The following is a 26,313-nucleotide window of genomic DNA, read 5'->3' on the forward strand; positions in this document are numbered from 1 at the left end:
TTTGAAGCTTAATGATATTTTGATTTTCAAGTTAAGGTAAAGATCCATTTTTCTCAAGAGAATACTGTAGGTACCCAACTGGATTTCTTTCCAACCATGTATTTAGTCATAAAAAATGGGCCCTTTAGGGCACCTGTCTGCATACTGGGAGGAAGGGGCCTTTTTTCTTCTTCTTTGGATAAAGTTTTTAGCATGATAGCCGGTCAAACACAAAAAAAAATAGATTACATACTATAAGACATACTATAAGAAAGTGTTTTTTTGCTATGTACATGGCTGAACGTATTCTCAAAAATAAAATTTTAAAAAGTAATAATATGTATTCCAAATGTGCAGCTAGAGAACAAAAACAAGCTTTTATATCTGTATTTAAAAAAAAAATCATCTTGTTGGATAGTAGTTTCTAAAATGGAAACATCTACATTTGTGTCCTGTAGAAATTCTTATAGTATGTAGACATTAAATATTTAGAGTATTGTGTCTAGGCTCCATGATGGACTTGGCACCTCTCCATGGTGACTGCTGCCCCAGCCTAGGGCAACTGGGATAGATGAATGCCTCCTAGCTCAGTGGTGAAATTACTAGGAATTGTCTCAAAGGAAATTGTGGTATTTCTGGCCAAAGTGTCTTGGTACTCACATGCTTGCTAATTCTAGCAAAGGTGATTTATCTGTCAAGTACAATAGATAGAAATTGATTTTGCCATTTCTTTCTCCATTTCTGTAAGTATGCTGAGCCATATTTGGTTTACCTCAGTTGTATTAAGGTGGTAACAAAAATAAAAAAGGTCATATTAAGGTAATGAGTCTTGTGTAGTGGAGTCAAAACAAACTGAATTCTAGACTGAGTTTGAGAGAATATATATATTTTTTTCAAGTTTCGGTGAAATAGCTCCATGTTAAACTTATCAGATCAATTTTCCATAAAAAAATATTGAACTGATAAACCTTAAAAAGACTGAAGGGACCATTTAAGGTAATTATTAGAGCCGGTAATTACCTCTGGAGCAGTAAGGTCCAATGAATCCAGGGAAGCAGTGGCAAGATCCCGACACACACTCTCCATTCCCGTAGCAGTTGTGTGTGCACTCTGTGACAGACTCTGTGGGCACAGAGGTGTACAGCTATTAATAACTATCAACCGTCATATTTAAGTCTTTAACAAATTCATAGTGAAAGAGAAAAAACTGCATTGAAATCCTAGTTGACTTTTTAAAATATAAAGTGTTATATGCAGTGCTTGAATCCAGCATGGCATACATTTACAGCTGTTTGTCTATGTCCCATTAAGGTCTAAGCCTCCATAACTGTGCACTGCATGCTTACTGTTTCCACCTAAGCCCTGTTAAGTAAATTCTACAAAAATGCATTTTAAATTAGACCAAATAATTCCATGTCCTTGAGACGTTTCCATCCCCTGCTGTCTTCTCTCCTGCTTCACCACCACCCCAGCCTGAATGACTGATCATGCCCACACAAGCCATGCAATCTCCTCTGTGTTTACAGCTCAAAACCTCTCTGAGTTGAAGTTAATCTGACATATCCTACAGACAGATCTTGTGTTCTTTCAACAGACCAACGCTCATAAATCGTACCCCCAATAGACCAGGGCCCTCATTTTGATGGGCGTTAAGAGGGCCAACTTTTATGTTATTACTTTAGCTTGTATTGGATGTTCATTGAGCCAGTGTCAGACTCAGGCAATTTTGACCTCACACATCGATATCTTCATATTTGTAGGGCCAGATCAATGGGACTCCCCAAAGGAAAGAAAACGTTAACTCAACCCTAGAGTTTTTTCCTTGCCCATAACCCGCACAGAAATTTCACAGGCTTCAGAACAAAGCAGAGGTTGTTAGGAAGGAAAGATCAATGTTCTGTATAGTCTTGTATTAAAGTGCTAAGCACAATAATCCACTGCACTGAAATGAAGACCTAAATCCATGCGGTGCATTGCCGAAACTTTCTGCAAACTCGATTCGTTTGAGAAAGATTTTAAAATACTCCCATTCAGGCACAGCTGTTTCAGGAAATTAAAATCCTCCAAACATATCATTACACATCATTCCACTCTCATTAGCCCTCCCAGCAGATGTGAGTCCTCATACCCTGGATAATAGTGTTGTAGGAGACGACTTCCACACTTCGTCCGTCATTATAAAACGCAAAGTGCCACACCCCTGAGTCCAGGTATTGGATGAATCCCGCCTGGTGGACAGGGACCGGGTGATCAATCCGGGCCCTTGAGTCTGATTCGCCCAGGGTCCATTGCTCTTTGGCAATTAGCCGGGTGCCATCCAGTAGCTCCACAAAGTCGTACTGCAAAAAAAAGACAGAAAGGCTTTTTGAGCAGAAACATTAAAACATCTTTTTGTGTGTAGCTTACTTTGTATGCAACTGCTGGATTTTCCTCAGACAATGGATATGCAAAGTTTTAATACAAGAAACGGCCAGAAGTGGATTGTGTATACACAGCAAATATTCAAGTATAATAATTGTTGATTTTCCTGTGGCAGGTATTTGGAGTTTATATATATTGTCTGGAGAGGCGTTTATGTACTGATGGAGCTGATATGGCTCTGAGGCAAATGTGAAAGCTACATTTGAAACTCTAATGGGGATTTAGAATATATGCTTGTTACAGTCTGTTAAATTAACCTCGACAATATGGTGTGAAAATATCTTTGTAGCTGAAGCAGACATTGGTTTACTGCTGCCTAATTTGCATGAAAAAGGAACAAAACATGCATCCAGTGATTCACTTTGTTCCTTCAAATTAAAGGTAGAATGTCCTAGAACATGTTTATGTCTCCTACTTTGGATTTTCATAACATTATATCTATACATTATATCTATATCTATGGTAAGAATAAAATTAGAAATATGCATTAAATATTTGTAATATTGGACAGTTTCTATTCTTTTATCTTTGGGGTTCAACATAATACTATTTCTATTTGTCCTCTAAAAAAAAACCCAACAAACACAGATTTACAGAGCAAACAAAGAGTTATTGGAGCCACTGAGTAAAGAGGTGCATCTGGTTTCACTGCACCTGCTCAGCAGCACCTGAACCACATTTTGACTGGAGCTGTAAAGCGTAGCAAAAAACAATGAAATGCATACAGTACAAACAATCCTCAAAAAGGCTGCAGGCTGCAAAGTAGCACAGCAGATGAAGACAGCAGATCCCCAGGCTAAAGCAGTTGTTAGCTACACAGATGTACTGTGTCTATACTGAAGTCGGGGGCTGGAGAAAGAGTCTGTGGGCTGCTAAGGAGTGTGATGCATACTGATTGGCTTGGTAGCTGCTTTTTGAAAGAGCAGCAATTCAAACCCAGAAATGAGGCTGTTTGCTGCAGGTTTTAAAGCATCATTTATTTTCAGTTTTCTCATGTAGATTTCTGACAGATTCCTAACAATTCCTGGTATTATGATATGATATCTTAAGGTAAATATAGTTATAGAATAGGTGTAACAGTTTACATAAAGATTTTGCAGGAATGAAACAATCTGCTTATTCAAGCAGGATGGCTGCTGCTATGCTTCAAAGTCAACAGGGTTATTTCGACACAAGCACAGCCTCACATGAATATTAGAAAGATGCACGTCAGAAAAAAGGAGATGGAAGAACTTTACTCTAGATAATTTCAAGGATATCCCACCCAAGTGTATAAAGGGTAATTTTTAGGGTTTGGAAGATGTACACTTTTTTTTCCCACTTATCTCATCTTGTCAGACAGTTTTTCTCTGTCTTTTGTTATATGTTTTTACAATTGTGAGCTATTTGGAAAATAGTATAGATGCCTTTAAAGAGGCAAATGTAGATGAACCCAATCCAACCTGATTACTGTATGTACAGTGGTGTTATAAAGTGATTGCTCCTTCTTGATGTCTTAATTTTGTTTTTATTTGTCAAGCTTACATCACAATAAAGAAAACATTACATGCAGGTTTTATTATTAATGGAGAAAAAAATGTCCAATACCCCAAACATATTGACAGGTTGAACCTTGGCAGCAAAAACTGCAATGAAGTGTTTGTGATAACTTGCTAACAGAGCTGTGGAAGAGTTTTGTTTCAATTATCTAGGCAGAATTTTTGTACTTCAGACACACTGGAGGGTTCCCAGGTATGAACAGCCTTTTTTCAAGGTCATGTCACGTCTCCTTAATCAGATTCAGGTTAGGACAAGCCATTCCAAGTCTTCATTTTGTTCATCTTAAGCCATTCAGATGTGAACTTTTTTTGCATGTTTTGGACCTTTGTCCTTCTGCAGAACTTAAATTGGTTTCAGCTTGAGGTCATGGACCGATGGCCAAAACATTCGCCTTCGGGATTCAGCAGAATTCATGGTTTAATTTCCTCCAGATACTGAAGCAGCAAAACAGCCCCCTATCATCAGACTACCACCACTGTGGTTAACTGTTGGTATGATGCTCTTTCTTCTGAAATGTGTTGTTAGTTTCATAACAAATGTAACAAGACAAACACCTTCCAAATACTTCAACTTTTGTCTCATCAGTTAACAAAAGATTTTCCTAAAAGGTCTTGAAGATTATGAAAAAAAAATCCTAAAAAAGGAGCACTTTTTTTGCTTGTTTTTTGCCATGCAGCCATTAAGGCCCAGTCCCTTTGTCAGCGTGGAGGTGTGCATTTTTTTTTTTTGGTTGTTTTTTTTGGGTCTGCTGTGCCTTTTTGGATGAGTTATCACTCTGCTCCTGGAGTAATTTTGTTTGACCATTTTGAGAAGGTTCAACACTGTTCCATTTTTTGTAGATAAGGCCTCTCACTGTGGTTTACTGGAGTCCCAAAGCTTTTTAAGTGGCTTTGCAACCTCTTCTTAACTGATAGATTTCTACTACTATCTTTTTCATTTTCTTCCTGGTTACCTTTGGATCTCTGCAAGATTTCTAGTTTTTGAGGATCTTTGGGTGCATTTCAATTTGTCAGGCATGTGCTATTTAAGTAATATAATGTCTGAAAACAAGTATGGCAGTAATAATGCCTTAGTGTGGCTTAATAAATAAAACCTAGGTGTAATAAACTACCATTGAATTACGGTTTAACAGGGGACACTCGCTATTTAATAAAGGTATTCCATTAATCAATGTCATTTCTCTGGCTGTATATACCGATGGATTATTTAGTGGAGGGTTTGTTTCTATTTATGTTCATGTAAATTTAGTTAGTTTAAAAATTGGTATTTGTTTGGGTAGATGTTAACTAGTCTCTTTTGTGTGTATTTTGTTGAATCATTTATTGTTGTTGCTTATTGTTGTTTCCTATTCATTCAAGGTCCATGCTGATTTTGATTTTTTCCCCCCATATTACTTAAATCCTTGATTTTAAAACAAAATGTTGCCTTTACATGTGTTGTCTTTGACTAATGTTCAGAGTTGTTTCATGGTCTGAAGCACTTAAAGCAACAATGAGTAACTTTTACTCACAGGGGTTGCTAGATCTGCATCTTCCAGGTCGAGCAACCCTGAAAGCAACTGTAGTAAAATAAAATCATCTCAATCCTTGTTTTGGAATCCAATACCAGACCCGGGACCAGCAGACTGACAAGACATGGGGTTACTGGTAAAGACAGACCCTTACAGTTAATCCTTAGATGAAATCCTACATCTTAGAACCAAATGTCTGATCAGGTAAAGATCATAACTCTTTGTTGGCAACAAAAACTTTTAGCTAAATTAGCTCTCATGATGAAGCAGAGCTCAGTGCTCTGGCTCACATGACTCATTTAACGATTGATCAGACCCTTTTAAGTTGGAGCTTTGGTATTTGCAAAGTATAATGATCTCAAAAATCCTTTATTATATGTTCAGTTGAAGTAATACCTGGATCAAAACCTATGCATTATTGCTTACCTTTATTGCATTATTAAGTGTAACAAACAAAAGGAAAAAGAAATCAGGAAGCTGGCAAACACTATTTTACACTACGGTAGAAGCAGCTAAATCTTTGCTTTTCTAAAGCATGAGAACAAGGTTTTTCTTCCACCTGTCTAAACTATAGTTAAATAATCTGATGATAGATGGACACATATTTGCACTAATAAGATATGTTTTGCAATTTGATCAGCAGTTAGCTCACTGGACCAGGTCTGTTAAGCTAAAAACGTATCATGTGAAACAAAGTACATGTGCGTTTTTTAAACACGCATGGTAGTTTGACTTACCACATTAAGAGAGGTTTTTAAAAGTTCAATTTTTGTGCATCCTTCATTACAATAAGGTCAATAATAAAACATCCAGGTCTTCAGCCCTAAATGCAAAGGTCTTATTTTCTCAAATACATTTAAAGGGCACAGAAATACATAAATACATAGTTGTAGTAAACATGATTGTGATCTGTAACTGTTTAGCTGATTAGCAAACGTCATAGAAGCACATTAAGTAGGAGGTCAGGTCAACATTCTTTCAAACGCTTCTGAGAAAAGCTGAGGGGTTTAGGAAGAGATATTAACCTGGCAGAAGTTGACTCCTTTGTGTTGTAGACTTAAGGGGAAGTAATAAAACACTTCATCCCACATGGCCTCCACCCTCTGGCCAAGCGCATATTTCTCCATTTGCTGGTGTGAAAGCCCCCTAACTCTTCTCAATCCAACAACACAGGACACAGAATAACCATCATGCTTTAAGACCAAATATGGAGATGTTCCCTGATGCGCCTTGGACAGAGAGGAAAAGTCTCTGCATTCCTCAATCTTTGAATTGAGTGGACTTTGAGCCACACAACAAAGTGGTAACCACAATAAAAAAAATACAAAAAGTTAGTTTCTTCACACTTGTCTGATTTGTATCATCACAGACAGCCACTCAATAGGTGATGGAGGAAGTCTATATTTGACAAAGGTGGAAAGGTTTTCACACTTAAATGCTGTCTTGTCTTCCAAGCAGTGAATGCGATGAACAGTCAATATCTCTCATTGGGGTCTTTCATGCTCGGTTAAGTAAATGCATTGATTTGTTCCTTCAGTACCTGAGCAGAATGTAGTTTAGAAGGAGACACAATGGACACAATTTTGCACATTGACAAGGATGAGTGTCGGAATGGCAATAGCTTGAAACATAAAAGTAGGCTGTTGTTAATTAGGATGCTTTGGACTTTGATTTTGTTCAGTTACCTTTTCAATTTCTTTCTTTATTTCCTTACTTCTGAAGTGCAGACTAGCTCACCCATTGTTACCTATATTGAACTTTTTTTTTCTTTCCATCAGTGTGGCCCTAACACTCTATACTTAAGTGAAGCCCACCTTTTCTAAGAGCAAATGTGGAGAAGGAGAAGCTGAGAGCTTTTTCTGTCGAGTTCAGAGGAAAATAACTATTGCCTGAGAGCTTTCATCACCATCAGCACACATCAGACATTTAGATACTCAGACATGTTATTCAGGAGATTTACGTCAGAAATTCTTGAAACATTTCAGGTTGCTATGAGCACAGAGACTTATCCACATAAATAACAACAGAATGGGTTTTTATTCATAAATGGGCAGATGTTCAAACTCAGCATGCAGTCAGTGAATTAATAAGGATAAATAAATGACCATCAGTTATTAGAATTTATTGACAAAAAAATGGGGTAGCAAAAGGTTGGTGAAAAGTAAAATCATTTTAAATGTGGAAATCTATTACTATATCATGATTTACTTTATTGGATTCAAAGATTACTGATGGAAACTTAAAACATTTTTTGTAAGCAATAAAAAGATACAATAATCAAACTCACTGGCGACAGATCAGTGCAATGATTGATAAAGATATTTCATATTAGGTTTAGCCTTTTAATATTACTGGTATTAAGAAATTACAAAAAAATTACAAAATTACAAAAAAAAAAAAAGAAAAGATTCTGCATTTTTATTTACGGTAATATTAATATTCTAATGTTAAACCCCTAGAATAATAATGGTTAAAGATCCGGAGGGATGAAAATCAACTTATCCAACAACAGAGAAGACTTTCAACCAATATTAAATGCTGTTTGATACTGACTCAGAATCACTTTTCAAAGAAACTATTTTATGCAAATGTGACTTTATAAACTATATTCTGCAAGCATACAAAACCACAAAATGTCTGTAAAGAGTATGTGTGTTCATGAGTGTTTTGCATACATTCTATTTCAAGTGTTATAATTTGGTTATTTACAAAACTTAAGCAGCTGATTTGGCAATTTTGGGAAAAGAGTAATAAACCATTTAAAAGTTTTGTGTCAAACAGTGTGTTAAAAGTAGGTTCTTATAATTTAACATGATTTCTATCAGTATTACTGAAAAATAACATTTGACTTAGAGCTAGCTGTAGAGGTGCTAACTCGTTCACAATTTTTTCTGTCCCAGGGAGTAGTTTCACTACGCTAAAAGTACGACAAAAATCTTTTGACAATGTTTTGTTACTGCTCCTAAAAACATCCATATTACTGCTCTTTTTAAAGTTAATATTAAATTAGGCGGATTTCCAAATTAGATCAAATTAGATGGATTTTTTTATGTCTGCTGATATATTTATGAATGATTAGCACACCTATTGATCAGTCAGAGCCAATGGAATCTATGTCTTTTTGTAAAAATCAAATAGAGAATGGAAAACAGCTATGAACAGTTTCATATTTGTTGCTATGACACTGGAACAATGGATTACAGGAGCCATGTTGAAATAATTAATCTTCCATGCATTATGACATTAAAACAGCAAAGAAAACATTTACTATATGCTTCTGGGCTTTATGAAATGAGTCCCTTTATTCTATGCATCGGCTGATTCAGAGATTTTTGTATGCAGATCAGCGATACAGTACTGTTGATCTTTACCACACACGCTCACATAGAGTTGGAAAGAACAATGGGCACAAGTTGGACGGCAGGGTATTTTATGCAACCCTATTTTATTAAAATCTTTCCATTGATGCCATTTGAAATTGCAGAGTTTGGGTTTTTATTTTAAATGTTGCATGTGTGGCTAATAAAACAATGCTACACCAGGATCAAGACCAAGACCAGACACGAGACCTCCATCCCTGTTAGAGAGTCATCAAAGCTGGACAGTTATTGGTCCAAGGCACAGTACTTTCTTATGCAAGGTGCATAAGCAATAGTTTGATATTAGTCAATTTGCATTTGCATTTTAAACCGTGGGCTGGTTGTTCATCCTAAATACTAGTTCTTATACACAGACACCAATAAAATAAACAAAGGAGAACATAAAACTATACAAATCCCACTGCACAGCATTCAAAATCATTGTGTCATTTTTAGTACAAAAAAGAAAACGTTTCAGGATTCCTTTACCTGAGTGTGAGATGGCATAAGACCCTTTCGCCCATAGACTCCAATCAACGCGCTCTTCTGCACAGAGATGTTGAATTTAAGGAAGTGTGGCTGCTCCATGCTGAGCTGAGAGCGCCAGAACACTCCTGGTGGAACGCTCTGAGCCACCCTCCTTCCAATATCCACCTGTCCAGTATCAATGGAGTTGTTCTCAGGTTGAATGATTCCAGTTTTTCCTGTAACAACATTAAGAACGGAAGGTGATGAGAAACCATTCAAATATAACGCAGTTTTCATGTTGCATTTCTTTTGGGGGTTTTCATTGTAGTTGCCTTTCATTATTATCCTAATTCCTCAATTAAGATGAGGCAGTATAGTAAGGGTATAATTTCTCTTACAAATGGGCTTTGACCAAGCATGACAGGATTAAAACCACTATTTCCAAGCCCTGTTAACCCCAAATATAAATAAATAAAACACGCCCTACATAATTGTCTTTTTATAACCGCTAACAGGCCAAATCTCTCATCGTCTCTTTGGTCCTTGTGGTTCATGGAGTGAGGCTTTATATCAGATAAGGTGTAAATGGAATCTGTCAGACACATTTAGAGCCTCCTTGCCAGAGCAATAACTGCAAATCAAAACAATTTGCTGAATGATGTCCTTCAACCGTTACCCTATAGCAGCGAGCTTCTGAGGGAGGTTATAGATTAAGGTATGCAGTTCTATGAAAAACTGAGGTGTTAAACATTTCACTAGCCACACAAATTCCCCTGGTTAAAAAGAAGAAATGCATGAAATGCTTTGGCATGAAAAAAAAAGCTGTGGCTGTGAAGGAATGCATATAGAAGATACAGAGCAAGCTTTGCATTACTCCACCTCTTCAGAGGCATTGTGATGTGCCGACACATGTACTGTAGCTGTGACTATATCTGTTTGTGCCAGACCTCCTTTATTTGCATGCCTCAGTGTTGGTTGTGTAATGAGGCCATTGCCTGTCACTTCCGCTTCAGTCAAAGTGTGGCTTGGAAGCCAAGTTTACCTCTGGGGAGAATAATAGCTGGCTATTGATTGCCTTTAAACAGTCCAAAACCTGCCTCGTGCTATCTTAATTAGCAGTACTTATGAGGATTTAAATCTAGCCCAGTTTAAACAATTGAGCTTTTGCCTGGCCTATTCAACTCAATTAATGCTTTCGTGACCGTGCATTTTAAACAGCCCCACTGTGCTTGGAGATTCATTTGGTCGCTTTTTGCAGTAAAGGTGAGCCGAGATGCCCTGCTTGCTTGTTGATGAATACACAATAGACTGAGAGTATGATTAGGGCCTACAGAGCTGTCTGATGTCGCTCAAATGGTTTCCAGAAGGTGAAAGATCTCTATCAATATCACATGGCTCAGCCTGGAGACCAAAGTAGGGGCCATTTCTTTGCTGTTTGTCCATCTTATTTGTTTTTTGAAACGTTGCTTAAATGCATCTATTGGCATTCTAGTTCTTTAAAAAAAACAAAAAAAAAAAACATTGAAGTTGATAAGATAATTTTAGTTTATAAAAGTGCATACATTCCTCCAAATATGTAAATGGATCCATAATTTAACATGATGTAACATCTAAAGTCAGGATTTCCATGTAGAAATCAAAGATCTTTAGGTGCATTTATATATTTATTTATTGTCTTTTCAAAACAGAAGTACGCTGTAAGATGTTATATGTGATGTATCTGAGCGAAGCATGAAACTACAATTTGTTAAAGAGTAGCTCATAAATATATAAAACCTTTTTGTCCCATCCATATGGAACCACAGCACATTTCATATCTTGTCTTTTTGTAAATTTTTGGTCAGAGGGTTAAAATGAAAACCATCTCATGATCATTCCATTGAAATCTAATATTAAATCTGGGGTTTAAATTATCTTTTTTTCTGGCCGTAATAATTACACATGCCATATATTTGGATATAAAAGTTTAAATTAATTCTGAAACTCTTGCTAATATTTACCAAATGCTCAAACACATATCTGATAAGGAAATTATACCTGAACCACATAAGCTTCTGTAAAAAAAATTGTTAGACCACTCTGGTCACCAGAGTTCATCTTAATTTCCAGGCACAGATCTGACTTTCATGGATAGTTTATAAATCTTCGTTAGAATGTATTTATCTAAGCATCTTCAGTGAAGCAGTCTAATGTTCTCTGTATACCCATCCGATTCAAATCATCCCCCTCAGAAGAAAGTAATGTAGTTAGAATAACAGGGATCAGGCCAAGAACCAGTCAGGCTCATGTCTGCTGTTAACTGGAAACAGCTAGAACACCTGTGTCAGTTTCCATACTTAGGCAAATATAACACGATTCAGGAATTCACACCTTTTAGCCTCAGTTTAATTTGCAGTTAACCATTTGCCAAATATTCTGTTAAACACAATTTTATGACCAGAGGAGAAGATTGATATTTGGTTGCTTGGCCTCAATGATGAGAGTACCGGCAATATTTGGTGGGGTTGGACTAGGCTTTAAACACAGTGATGTTTGCTTTTGGATTAAATGTATGAAAATGGCTGCAAGATTACATGAATTGGGGAAAATTGTTCGTGTCTATGTTTTCTTTCATGAATGTCCTGCTTCTTCTTTGTTTTTATTTTGTTATTTGTTTTATTGTTCCAAAGCTGGTTCTGGAATGGACAAATCAGAACTTCTGAGAAGGTTCTGAACAAAGAAAAAAAAAAAAAGTAATCAAATATCCGTCATAAATTTGCCAGAACCTTTCAGATAGCTTCAAAAAGCATGTTATTTTATGCATCTGGTTTAAAGACATTCAAACAAATCCCAGAGGGAACCTTTTGCATCAATTCCAGCTTGTTTACATGATGCTGAGCCTGCATGGATTAAATGAGCCACAATAGATGCAAAGTTACATCCAATGCCAGTTTGCTATCTATTAAGCTTAAATATTTTGAATTAATAACCTTTTGTCTACATGCCACACTAGAACAATGGTTTAAAACTTGCTGCAAAATGAACTTTCTCTTTACAGTACATTGTAAATTTATTACAAAGAACCACAGTGTCTTTAAACATGTTCAGAAGGTTCTCTCCTGTTCCATCCCGTTTGAGGGGAAAATTTAAAATGGGGTTAAAAAAGGATCTTAGGATTTATCTTTTATATACATTTAAATAAGACTTAAGTCTTAAAATATTTCCCGCGGGTCTTTCTAGAGATCTTTACATACAATATTTTTTTTTTTACTTCTATTAGTTAGCCAGGATTTGAAGATATCTGAAATATCAAAATGTTTAGCATTTCATTGAAATATGTCATATACTGGTGATCTTTAATTTTGAAAGGAGAACAGATATCAATCAGTAGGAATTTAATGGTTGCATTATTAGACATATGTTCACATTAATGGAGAGTTATAACAAAGTCCTATTGCTTAAAGGTGATGTAGGGTTTACCATGTTAAATTATTATATCTACATTTATATGTAAACAAAAGAAACAGAAATGTAGCCTTAACTACACCAATAGTATAAATTCAGGCCCAGTTTTTATTATTGGCAGGACTTTGATCCTAGTTCTGGGGGTTTTGCAGATAGTGCAGACTCACAATTCTTATTTTTATCAGTTGGAGAAAGAACTGATTAGATCCAATGAGACCCTGGGAGAAACATACACTAGTTTTGTTTATAAACATCTAATTTATTCTTCATGCTCAGGGCTGCAGAAAAATGAAGGTAAAGTGCAGACATGCGGCCACAAGCTGATATCAAATGGCTGGCATGCTGCTGTGCACCGGCAACTATCAAAGGTCACAATAGATCACAACAAATAAGTTCTGCCAAATGTTTCCTAAAACATGTAGCTAAATTCCCATTAAGGAATCACTAACTGTCATTAAATGAGCTGCATATTGCTGCTAGATTTACTCAGATTCCTCCTTGAGACATCAGTCTATGTGTTTGTTTAAAAAAAAAGATATCTGCAGATGTATCTTCTAGTAATATATATATATATATATATATATATATATATATATATATATATATATATATATATATATATATATATATATATTATTTTTATCAGTCAAAAAAAAGGCTGAAGCCATAATTGAATAGTTCCTTTAAAATCTAGACTTTATAGAATCTTTTAAAACCTTGCCCGAAAACAATAACAGAAACAAAACAAAAAACAAAAACAACTTAAAATAAACACAAACAAAAAATCTGTCCAACCAAATATCTGTCTACAGTTGGTTTCTGTAGATCTTTAGATCAACAACAATCATTAAGATATTTCTCTCAGCTGACTAAAAGCAGTTTGGAAATAAAACAAGGATTAGTTGCTGTCATTGTCCAAACTAATGTCCATGAACCAGATTACCAATTTTTTTTACAATATACTTGAAAACCCCAGTGAGAAGCATATTTAAAAACTTCTCTCAGATTAGAAATGCACAATGAAAGGACAGACACGTCAGTTATAAATTATAGATTACTCTCAATATAAATACACTTGCTCTGTGAAGGACTCAGATGCTCGACGGAGTGAATCATTGGACACCATGTACTGGATAGGTCAAGGATAATGTGGGGAAGTTTATACCAACCTTAGTTTACCTTAGGCTTTTAAGGTAGCTGTATTTAAACCTTTACTTAAGAAACCGTCTCTTGACCCAGATGACTTGGTGTTAGACTTAGACAAACGTTATTGTCATGTTGTATACACAGAGTACATACAACATGACAATTCTATGCATACAGCTTTCAACACTGAATGAAAAGCTTACAGCAGTGAAATTAACAATTATAGACCAATTACAGAACATTGAACAATTACCTATGGTCATATATAGACCTAGTATATCAAATCTTCCTTTCTTCTAAAATTCTTAAGAAAATAGTTGCCAAACAAGTGTGTGATGGCTTACACCATAATGAACTTTTCAAATACTCATCATAGCACTGAAACAGCTCTGGTAAAAGTTGCTAATGTTATTGTCATGGCCTCAGATAGTGGACTTGAATCTGTACTTTTCCTGTTAGATCTCAATTCTGCATTTGATACTTTTAGAAAGACTTTAATATTTTGAAGGAACAGCACTAGACTGGTTTAAATCCTGTGCATCTGAAAGATTTCAGTGTTTTCGTGAAAATAATACATCTTCTTCATGCTCCAGGGTTACCCGTGGCATACCAGAGAAGTGCTAGAACCACTACATATATATTTTTATATATATATATATATATATATATATATATATATATATATATATATATATATATGTATATATATATATATATATATATATATATATATATATATATATATATTTATATATTTATATATATTAGCGCTGACTGATACAGAAAAAAAGCTTATCGATAAAAAAAAATGCATATTGATCGATATCGATAATTATTGAAAAGATTTGAAACCATATTTTATGTGCAGCTCTGCCTGGACTTTTTATGATATTGCTAAATGATTTAATTTTAATAAAGAACACGAACACAGACTTCCAATTAAATATTTATTTAACCAACTTTTTTAACCATAACAGAATTGTTTTAAAGAAAAATAACTTAAGAGACCTGAGTTATGTTATTAAATACTGACAAAGAATAAACTAAAGTGACCAGAAAAGTGACCAAAATAAATATAAAAAATAAATAAATAGAATACCCTATTTGGGTGGGAATAGTACACCACCAGCTTGTGGTAATTAAAAGATTGTAGGACTAGGCTAAACTCCACTCAACAAGAACATAAACCCAAATCAACTCACCCTTTAGCCTAGCATTTCTATGGGGTATTTTTTCTCACCCCCATTCTTCTAGAGGTGCTGCTGGCGCCTCGTTATGCTTAGTTTCCTGCTTTAATCTGAGTTATTAATTTGAAGTTGCTGGCCCCTCAGCATTTTTCTCTCAACTGTTAGAACTACGTGGGAACCTGCCCAAAACTGAATATATATATATGTATATATATATATATATATATATATATATATATATATATATATATATATATATATATATATATATATATATATATATATATATATATATATATATATGCAGAGCCGCGCCGGGGCCTACACAGCTCGTACTCCTGCGGGTGTGAGCAGCTGAGATGATGAAAAAAAAAAAAAAGTTGGTTGTGTTATCAGACTTCATTTTCACTGGTTCCCTACACATTTTACAGATGACTGTGGTTTGTTTTTTGTCCAACTTGCCATGACCGAAATACTGCCAAACTGGCGAACTAAAAAAACCTTTCTTTGGAACAATTTCCTCTGCCTTTCCTTGCTGTGACATCTTCATGTGCTCTGTGTTGTGGTTTGAGAGGGCGGCGCTTTGTGACGGCATGCCTGGGTCCGCGATTGTGATTGGTTGGGAGGAAGTAGTGACTAGCATAAACCTACATAATAGGCTACAATGAGAAGGAAGGAAAACTGCGTTTCTTTATCGAACTTTTATCGACGCTATTTTTTTCTATTGCGCCACACGTCTATCGATCGATATATATTGTTATTGAATTATCGCCCAGCCCTAATATATATATCAGTAGAACTGCTTGACAGCATGGGATTAATTTCCAGTATTATCCTGATGATACTCAGCTATATCTGTCTATAAATCCATATGAAGCTAACAAATTACATAGATTATAGCAATGTCTTGAACACATAAACACGTGGATGACTCTTAACTTTCTGCTCCTGAATGCAGACAAAACACAAGTTATAGTTTTTGGAACTTTGAAAAAGAAGAATCTATCTAGATATAATATATAACATTAAAACGTGTGTTTTCTGTGTTTTCAGGAAATGTTCAGTCAGAATTGTGTACCTCTTGAGAGGTATGTTGGTTCATTGTTCATGAGAAAGGTACTTTAATCTGTCAGGGATTCTTTTTCTAATTATTCTCAAACAAAAAATCAAAATCAATTTACTGCTGAAAATATTCACACAGTTAGTTTTCAAACTTTCAAACTATTTTCAAACAAAGTGTTTTAACTGCACCTGCTAGGGTATCGACCATGTACAGATGCAATACAGAGACAGGAATTAAGGACCAACCACCAAAGTTTAATCCTACACAGTATTAGACAGCTAAACCAAAAAAACACCTCATTCCCAAATAAATACTAGGATGGTAATTTAAAGACTAAATACTGACACAAACTGCTTTGGAAGATTAGTAAAGGGAAGCAAAAGCACATTTCTGGAATAGTAATGATATAAATTGATATCAGAGGCATCACAAATACATTACTAAACCAACCAAGAAAGCCTAGCATACCCACCAGAAACTCAAGGTTTAAAAAGGGTCAAGAAAATGTATCCTATTACTATCAATTTTCCATTCTTTCTAATAACCCCTTACATACATTGTATTAAATGGCAGGGAAAATCTTGTTATTCAAAGTTTTCACTGTAGCAGAGGGAGGGAAAAACAGTTGGAGTGAGAAGATATGCTTGAGGAACCCTGCATGAGCGAGGAATTAAGGATGATGGAAAAACAACTCATCCAGCTTAAGTACAATTTCAATAATTCAAGAGGAATTCCTCTAATGAAAGCACAATGCTTCAGTTGAAAGATGCCATGATGCAAAGTGCTCATAAAGATCAAGGACAATTCCTACTATATAAATCTTTTATTTATGATAACAATCATTAGAACCTTTCAGAAGTATTAATAAAGACCTAAAGAGAGCATTTGAAACAGGAAACGATATGTAGGGGCCGTCATTTGTGTCCAGAGAGACTCAAAGTTATATCTGCTTCCTGTAGCCAAATAGGACAGGCTTTAACTGATAAAAGGCATACAAGAAATAATAACATGAGGTCATAATGCCCAGTAGCACCAATACAGGGAGGGGTATGAAATTTCTAATCGCTTCAGCTAACATAGAAGAAGGAAAGATGCCTGAAGTGAAGGAAAATGTCAGAGAAAATTAGGGGAGAAGGGGGTTATGGATACAAGAGTCTTTGAGAGCTGACACTAGCAATCTTTGACACAAAATCCCTTGAAAGTATGCAGTTGTGTCTCCATCCATAGTCTGAGGAAGAGGGCTTCCGCAGGCTATGGATGGAAACATAAAAAAGGCAGTTCTGCAATAAAAATAATATCTAATACTTTAAAAAGTAATGTCTCAAATCTTTCCTAATATGACATAAAGTAATAAAAGATCCTAATTGAAACAGCGGCGTTAATTGATCGTGGGATTTCAGTGTCTTTTTTTTTTCTCACCGTCAGCAGCCAGAGCTGTTACTACCGACTGGGTGGGCCCTGCCTTCCCGACTCCTCCGTTTTCAAAAGCTGGCTGGTTTTCCAACTCTTGGAGCTGCCAGTTGAGACCAAAAAGGTGCATTGCTGTGAAAAACACAAACATAAAAACAGTGTGTGGGCTTGCAGAAAACAATAAGCAAATAGCTTCAAAACACCAATCAAGCCACTTATGGACAAAAGACCTGTGGGAGCGAGCGGTGCAGATGGAAAACAACAGCTGTTTAACTCCAAGCTTTTGCCTCTACATTGTGTTTTCTGTAGACAGACGTCCATGGGTGGCTTTTGTGTAAACCTTGCACTGACTCAGGCCAGACAAAGTCATTTCAATCGATACAGAGGCATGTTTCCTCGGGGACTGCTGTTCATTAAGGTTCCAAAGTGTCAGCTACTGCATCAAAGACAACAGCAGCCGGAGTTTTTATTTTGACACAAAGCTTCCACTTGAGTCTGACAGACAAAATCTACCGGAAGACGTCTTAAACTCCATGAGTCTAATAAGTAAGAAATGCCTCAACTTGTGTTTGAAAAAAACAGGCGTGGGGAGGGGGGTGCAAAAAGTGGGAGACTTTTAAGAAAGTGGAAAGCAGAGTACTGAGAGAGATGCTCACAGCAGGAGATGGAAACGAGAAGGTTAGGCGCTGCAACACTCCTCGTTGTCTTACATAACTAAAACATGTCTGGCTTTCATTCAGACAACCTGCTTCATTGTCACCGAATTGGATGCAATCAAACTGCGCTCTTGTTGTTTTGGGAAACTGAGGCGTTTCTGCGAGCACAGCGAGAGGGCTTATCTCCTTCAAAGTCACCAACCGAGGGAACATGCTGAGGAAGCATCTTGATTTCCGACCATTTGATCTGCGGGAGGAACTTTTCTCCAACACCCGTCGCACGCTGGGAAGATGGATATCGACTGCAGCAAATAACATGAGAGGTGGATGTGGGGCCATAGAGAATATCAAATGTGAAGGAGACCAAAAGAGAGATGGAAAACTGGTATGAACAGCGTGTCAATAGATACTTTGTCAAGAAACAGTGTGCGTGTGCGCTTTGTAAAAAGCCTCCTGATGAAAAAAAAGGAGAAAAAAAATGGGCTTCAGTGGAATATGGAAGCTCATGTCCTTGGTAGATCAGATGAACAGGTGTGGCGTAGCCTTGAATTTCAGTCAGAAAATACCGATTTAACATCAGTGATAATATTTAGCCATCTAGCATATTCACTCAAAACCAAGCCCTGCTTCAGAATCTATTTCAGTAGTCAATAAAGTGAACCAGACAAAGGAAATGATTTTTGATTGTTTCATCAATATTTTTAAAAAAAGAATAATGCTCCTGTGACAGGAGTGACTTACATAAAAGCTTGAGAGAGCTGAACATATTGGCTTAAGAGAGAACAGCATATTTCCTGCAGCGTTACCTCTTTTGGAAAATACTTTAATTCTATAAAGAGCAGAGTGAACAGGAAATAGCTTACACTGCAAAAATTACCTAGAAATCAGTAAAAAAATTCTTGAATTAAGTGTATTTACCCTTAATTAGATTAGTTAAATAAGATGATTTACCAACAGAAACAGTATTTTTACTTTTACATACGATAATTAGATAATATGCACTTGAAATAAAACAATGCAATTGTTTTTACTTATTTTAAATGTAAATTGTTGTGTTTCATTGGCAAATTGTCTCACATCCTCAATTTATGAAAAATGCTCTTATTCTGCTTATTCTGCTTATTCAGTGTATACTGGTAACTTTAATGATGATGTTTTTAAGAGAGGTCTCTATGAACTTGACATTAAATGCTCTATAATGTATAAAAAAATGGAAGATTTCTAATTGCATGTAAGACCTGGTAGGCAGGAACGAAACCACAACAAACAAAAAAACTGAGACATTCTGCTGTTCCTTTCATCACATGCACGTATCAACACAACAACACTGGTGTTTTTTTAAACTAGACAAGCTAAGCTGGTTTCTGTGTTTATAAAAAACTTTCCTTTAACAGTAACTTTTATCTCACACCCCTTCCAAAAATCCTACCTTTGCAAGAGTGCATAATGTTCACAGACCAGAGCTGTGGATCTCTGCAGCTCCTCCAGAGGTACCATGGACTTCCTGACTGCTTTTCTAATTAGGGCTGATCTTGACTGGTTTGTCACTTCATGCAGACTGCCAGGTGATGCTGAAAGCTTCAGATATTATATAGTATTACTATAGTAACTGTTAGGAAAACAAGGGTTTAAATGGCTGCCGTGTTTTAGAATTTTAATTGTAAATATCTATGAAATCTACAAGTCATTATTCACCAATCTGTGTTGGACGATAAGACTGTTAAATGGAGCCGAGCACATACGCATACCAGATATCTATTATTATACATTTAAAAAACAAATAAAAACCCATTAAAACACATTGAGATTAGAGATTTTAACCCGACATAAGGTGAAAAGTTTGCAACAACACTTCATATATTCTTAATCAAATTAAAAACAGTAAATAAAAACTAAAGTTTGAAGTTTTTCAGAGTTTTTCACTTACACACAAACCAGCGGAAAATACACGATGTCTATTTGCAATGACTGTGGTAAAATTTCGCATACACTGTACATCAGCAGTGATGAATAATGTAGTAATTATTTTCTATATTTTGCAACCTTTCAGAGATCTCCATATATATATTTTGCATTTAATCAAGATATTACAAAAAAAGAAAAGAAAAAAAAAACAGTTGGCCCTGGAAAATCTACAGATAAGAGCAATAGCAGACAATCCCACCACCATTGTGTACAGATAATTCTGCTTTAGGGAAAACATGTTAGTGTCTGAAAACAGTCTACTAAACAGATCTAAAATGGTGAGAGTCAGTGTGGGAATGGAGCATGAATGAAAAGCAGGACCTCTGTCTAAAAAGAAAAGAATACACCAACCAAGCAAAGAGTGACTGACAGGGCCAAATAAAGAAAGTGAGTTTGTTACTTGAAGAAGAAAAGATAGCAAGTTCCTTTCTTTGAAAACACCTCAGTGTAAAACAAGGAATGCATTCGAGAAGCGGCTGTTTGATGGGCAGCCTGAATCGGCCTCACCAAGAGAAGCGCTGCAGGGCAATTACTGCACTCATCCAAACAGTGGTAGTTTTACACATGAAGCTTTTCTACCAATCAACATCAATTTTATGATTCCACTCTAAGCTTTAGATGGACTAAGAACTAACCTCTTTGTGTTCTAACACCTTTACTGTAGCAGAGAGGTGACACTTCTGTCCCTGAGGCCAGGCAGTCATTATGTTTAATATGAACATGACAACATTTAACCTAGAGAAATAAAACCATTAAATGAACAGATACAGGTTTCACTGCCTGAAAACACCCTTTCTAGGTTGGTTCTTTATTTTGGACCCCAAACTCAGTCAACATAATAAGCAAAGATGCTCTGTTCTCTACACATCTGTCTCATTGTTTAAAAAACCCTCCATGAGAAAGGAAGCTGTGTATTAGTGAAGTCTCTTGTGTATCAGAGGCAACAGAACCGCAGAGAGCAGTTCCCTCTTCTATGCTCTCAGCTCGCTCCGGCCTGGATCTCCACTTGCCTCATCAACAAATTGCTTTGAGGTGAATAGCCCTCAATTTATAAATTTACATAAGTTATTTCTATCCAGCCTAGGCCAGCTCAATTAATATTTATAGGGCAGGAGCAATTCTCTTCCAGAGCAAGAAGGGTGAAAAAGCAGGCTCCCAATCGCTGATGTCAAAATGTTCCCTGTGGAACATTAACGCCGGCAGTTGAATTTTTAAGTTAACTCTGTGCTTGTTTGAGCGCTGATACCCCTGCAAGGCCTTTCATTTGCTGAGGCACAAACACCTTTTCACCGTACAACCTAACATGGCCTTCAGGATATCATTCATTTCGTTCTCACTGCGAAACCGCACATCTGGCTTCGATGAATCCTGGTTTGTTGCCACTAGACAAATTAGAATGAACACCGAGGGTGATTGAGTTAGGTGTTCTCCATTTTGTGTTCAAAATGGATTTTTAGATCAAAGGTCAAGTGTCCAGAACAAATAAAGACAAATAAACTGTTTTCATTAATTCAGTTTACAACTAAGATGCAAAAGAAACAGTAATTCATGCATACAGCTGTTTATTTGAGACCCTATGCTGCTCTTTTGTTTTAAATTCCAGCCATAATTAATGCATCATTTTTATAACTTAATTAGTTTTAATGCCTTTACAAGTAAATTGCCTTTTTTACAGTTATTACATTATCAGCCAAACTAATGGCTATTTTGCTCAGCTTAATCCTTTATTTCACAATGTTAACATTTGTCTTTAATAAATTCAGTTGCATCAATAATTGATCTTTTATACTTATTGTTCATACTAATGCATGTTTTGTATTTTTCATAGCAGTAATATTTCAATATTTTCCCTCTATTCATTTTTTCTCAGTTCTATCGATCTTTCTGTCTTCGTAAAAAAAAATGTAGAACAATATGTTTGTCCTTTTCAGGAATGAGACGATGGAAAAGATTTATGCCATCCGAACTCAATACAGTAACAGAGCTCAATGTTTAGGTAGATTACAAAGAAATGGTTGAAACATAAGCAGTTTATCACATCTGAACCTAAATTGGTGGATATGTGTGTGTACAGTATGCACCTGCACAGATTCCAGCATAGACCTACGTAGTTACGGCTACACTGTCACCGACCTCTGTGGTTTACAAAACATTTTAGTGTTTTATATTACTCACTGCAATATCTCAAAATGTCCATAATTTCTTCAAGCTGCTTTAACCCGAGATGTCTAACCAAAGATAATGGTTTTAAATAGGACATCTGTTAAATGTATACTTCCCTTTGAAATAAGCATTTCCTTACTTTGCAGAGGAGTAATGAAGGGAGGATCCTCACTAAGATCTGAGTGTACCGGAGTTTTCTGTATCATATTTAAAGAGTTTGGCAAAGCCTTTACTGCCCTGCATATCACATAGTTTAAAGGAGTTGTTCATTAAAACTCAGTTTGACGTTTGCTGGGGAAGAGAATATTTCTAGAATATCCATGGATTTAAAATATAGTCAAAAACTGTAATATGAAACATTCTAACACTTTAATATGAGCAATACCATCTGCAATAATGATAATAAGAATAAAACATGTTAAGTTAACATCAAGGTAAATCAACATTAATTGTGTTATTATATGTGGAAAAAACATGTTTTAAAAAAACAAAGCTTATCAATGCTTGGTGCTACTGAAGCTCTGTTCCTATGTGCAGCCGCTGCTGATGGGCTAAAAAAAGAGGCACAGATTGGGTCTGAATCAGGTTGGTATGTGGCCAGGATCCAGATCAGAGTCCAGCTAGTTAGATTCCCTGGTGAAGAGTAATGGCATTTCTACTGCAGGTGACTTTTTATCCATTTATCAGAGGGAAAACAGGACCATATGGAGTCCTCAAGCTGATCCAAATGCCCTCAAGAGATTTTAAGAAGCGAGCTGAGAAAATGCAACATGTTGCTGCTCTCAGGACAGTGTCTCCCTAAATGGATAAAGATCCCTTCTACAAAACTGACCGAGAGTTTATTTTATAATTAGTGGCAACAAAAGTGAGGTCAGCCTGTCTTTGTTTCTATTACAAATAAAAAAAAGAAGCAGTTTTTTTTTTTCCCCTTCTGTAGGAGGTTCCTACAATTATTACCAACACGGCTATACAAGCTATTACTTAATTCTGCAAAAGATACAGATTGATTTAGATGTAATATAAAGACAATGTTATATTTAAAGGCAAATGTGTGACGGATTTCATAGTTTTCTCCTTTTCACACATTATGTTAAGGGCCACATGCTGTTCCTACAATGAATGGGAGTTACTGACCTGGAATCAGTTCTGACTAGACCATTTTTTGCTGAAATTCTTCCAATTTAGTAGAGTTGGCATCATGTGAACGACTCACTTCAGCAGCATTGCCTCATTTGACCTGCAGGAGCTGTTGTGCTCTAGTATCCACTCTCAATTTTTTCTAAAAAAAAAAAAAAAAAAAAAAAAAGCTCTTTTTTTTTTTAACAACCAAAAGCAAACAACTTAAAGTGTGGCTCTAAAATGTAGAGCATTTTGGCTAAAACACAGATGCAGCTGTGTTTTATTTATCTTGGAGCTTTTTTTTTTTTCACAGACTGTGAGCCCACAGTAGGAGAGTGAGCATATGATTGATTATTGTCATTATTTTATTTATATCACCAGGTGCTCAATGCAAGACATGAGAAGTTGAGGAAATATTCTCAGACACCATGAGGGAAAGGTCAGAAGGTTGAATCTGTTAAACTCAAACATTCATGAGGAATCCCTAGAATCAAGTACTGGTAGGCTCAGGCTTCATTGGCACATTAAGTCAGTCCAAAATACGATGCTATCCACTACAGAGAAAAAGGTTTTCACTTCCTGATTATTACTCCTAAAAGACGGAAATAGCAACAGATTGAGGTTGTCACATGTTCATATAGGTGTGTTATCTTCTGTTCCTCCCAATGTGGAAGTTTAAGCGACATGATGTCGCTGCACTACACATACGCAACTGATCACAGTGAATCCAGTCAGTCAGAGTTGTTCCTCCTGGTGCGTTTCTGTGTCTAGGTGTCCTGGAGTTTACCACTTCTCTAAAATATGCACATGTTTGATTTTTTTTCCCTTTTCCATATCGACTTCAAGTCAAACTACAGTAGAGGAGACAGGCAGGAGGTGAGTTGGCGAAAAGTAAAGTTAATTTGGTCAAGTTTACAAGTTAAAGGCTACATGTGCAGACCTTGGCTCATGTTCTTTGGAATTACATCTAAGAATAAAATCTGTGTATGCAGTTATTTGAAAATTAGCTGAAGAGATACAGATATGAACTCACTCGAACTCACTTCCTAATGATAGATCCAACTAAAATATTAGATGATTAGAGCAGCAAGATATAGGGCCGGATCTATCAAAGGTTTGCGTGTATAAAAACGTGAGCTATTTCACTGCGCACGCTAAAAAATGTACAAACTGATCTATCAACAGCGTGCTAAAAGGATTTGGTCTTTAAAACGTGCTAAATAGCGCCTCTTATCCATTTAGTACTTTTTCTGCAATGAATATGCAATATGGGGCGTTTACACGCAAAAGTGCGACTTGTGGGAGGAGAACATGTAAATATATTAATTTAGCACTCGCAAAGTGATTTATCAATCCTGAAAGCAATTTTGCTAACGGTATCTGACTCTATATTTAACGCGTTTCAAGAGAAGGTGCAAATGGTCTGTATGCGTAATTGCGCACACATGGCAGCGGTTATTGTCGCAAGAAGGAGACATCGAAATGAAGCAAGGAGACGCAGAGAACGCATTTTTTCACTCCGTGTGAATATTTTTGCAATGAAGGAAGAAAGGATCATCAAAACATATCGTTTATCCAGCATTGCCATTTTGGAGCTGTTGGGGGAACTCCGAATGGATTTGGAGCCAGCCACAAGGAGGACCCACGCAATACCAGATATCACAAAACTCCTTGCAACGTTGCACTTTTTTGCATCTGGGTCATTCCAGCGTACGGTTGCAGCGAGAGCTGGGATCTCCCAAACTCCAATCTCGTTTTTCAGAAGTGCTGTCCGACGGGGTCGGGGTTCTCCCCCTGCGCCTGTGGAGCAACATGCCAATGCTGCGGGGATGCGTAATCTCATCCACAGTCACTTCTTGTGAGCCATTTGGTATGTGCATTTTTCTACAGGCCAATACAAAACACCTGTTTTTTTGTTGTTGTTTTTTTTTTACTGCAGTGAAGTAGAAATTCAGCCACATACCACCTTAGGGAATGAAGGTTGCCAAAGTTTTTTCTTTATATTTCACTGTAAGATTTAAATTTCTTAATGCACTAGTTTGTAGAAACTACAAACTACTTTGCCGCAAACCACAAAACGCGCAAAACCATCATTTAAATAGGGCGTCTCCAACAGTTTTGCACCTGCCACCAGTTACGCAATCGCTCTTGTTAAATCACCCGCAAACCATGGTCCAGCCCCTCGCGCAAAATTCCAGTTTGCGAGCGCAAATCACTGCACGCAAAATTGGATCTTGATAAATCCGGCCCATAGTGGGTTGTGACCAAAAGCCACTATACTGATTTCTTGTTCTATTTAAAGCCTTAAAGTACACTACTTTAGTGAGATTATATGTATATATATATATATATATATATATATGAAGGTGTATAAAAGTGGGTTGAAACTCTTAAAGTAGATCATTCAAACTGCACAATGGCTCTTTAGTTCCCTCCTATCGCTGCCAAACTGAACAGTCATCTCCCTCGTTCTCAGCAGTTCAGGTCTAAATTAACCTTGATAACCCCTTAAAGCAATTTCAAGAATGATTACAGAGAGTGTTCACCTTTTAAATCGTCTTTCTTCACTGTTTCCCACAATAATCCTCTGTTGCCATGTTGATGCCGAAGTGAGCTTCAGGTGTGTACTTCCTGGTTCTGTGGCAGGTAGAGGGTTGCTCCACATACTACTCAACTCCTCAACTAGTAATATAAAACTAGATGCTGACATGTTTTTATTTACGAGGGAGCATTAAATGCCTCTTTACTTAGATCAGAACCACAATTATCTTCATGCTCTAGATTTCAGGTACTGTAATAGCTGAATGATTATATAGGGTCTTTCTTTGATGTAAAAATGAGAGATCATGGTGAAACCTCTGACTTAAAGTCTCCTTAAAGAAAG

The 26,313-nt window shown here is 36.4% G+C and overlaps 1 protein-coding gene across 7 annotated transcripts in view; it reads right to left on the reverse strand.

The window, feature by feature from the left end:
• si:dkey-237h12.3 (teneurin-3) overlaps positions 1 to 26,313 on the reverse strand; it is a 221,607-nt gene that overhangs the window by 84,633 nt on the left and 110,661 nt on the right. For 6 of the 7 annotated variants that reach the window (XM_038269103.1, XM_038269102.1, XM_038269108.1 and 3 more), the window contains 4 exons: positions 17,536 to 17,658; positions 9,298 to 9,512; positions 2,108 to 2,318; positions 1,000 to 1,101 (listed from right to left, as the gene is read on the reverse strand). In XM_038269103.1, coding sequence (XP_038125031.1) covers positions 1,000 to 1,101; positions 2,108 to 2,318; positions 9,298 to 9,512; positions 17,536 to 17,658 — 651 coding nt within the window. The remainder of the gene's footprint in view (positions 1 to 999; positions 1,102 to 2,107; positions 2,319 to 9,297; positions 9,513 to 17,535; positions 17,659 to 26,313) is intronic. The other variant, XM_038269109.1, reaches the window with a different exon arrangement.

The sequence above is a fragment of the Cyprinodon tularosa genome, unplaced genomic scaffold, assembly GCF_016077235.1.
Source record: "Cyprinodon tularosa strain WSP-4 unplaced genomic scaffold, ASM1607723v1 ctg72, whole genome shotgun sequence".
Classification (NCBI taxonomy): Eukaryota; Metazoa; Chordata; class Actinopteri; order Cyprinodontiformes; family Cyprinodontidae; genus Cyprinodon; species Cyprinodon tularosa.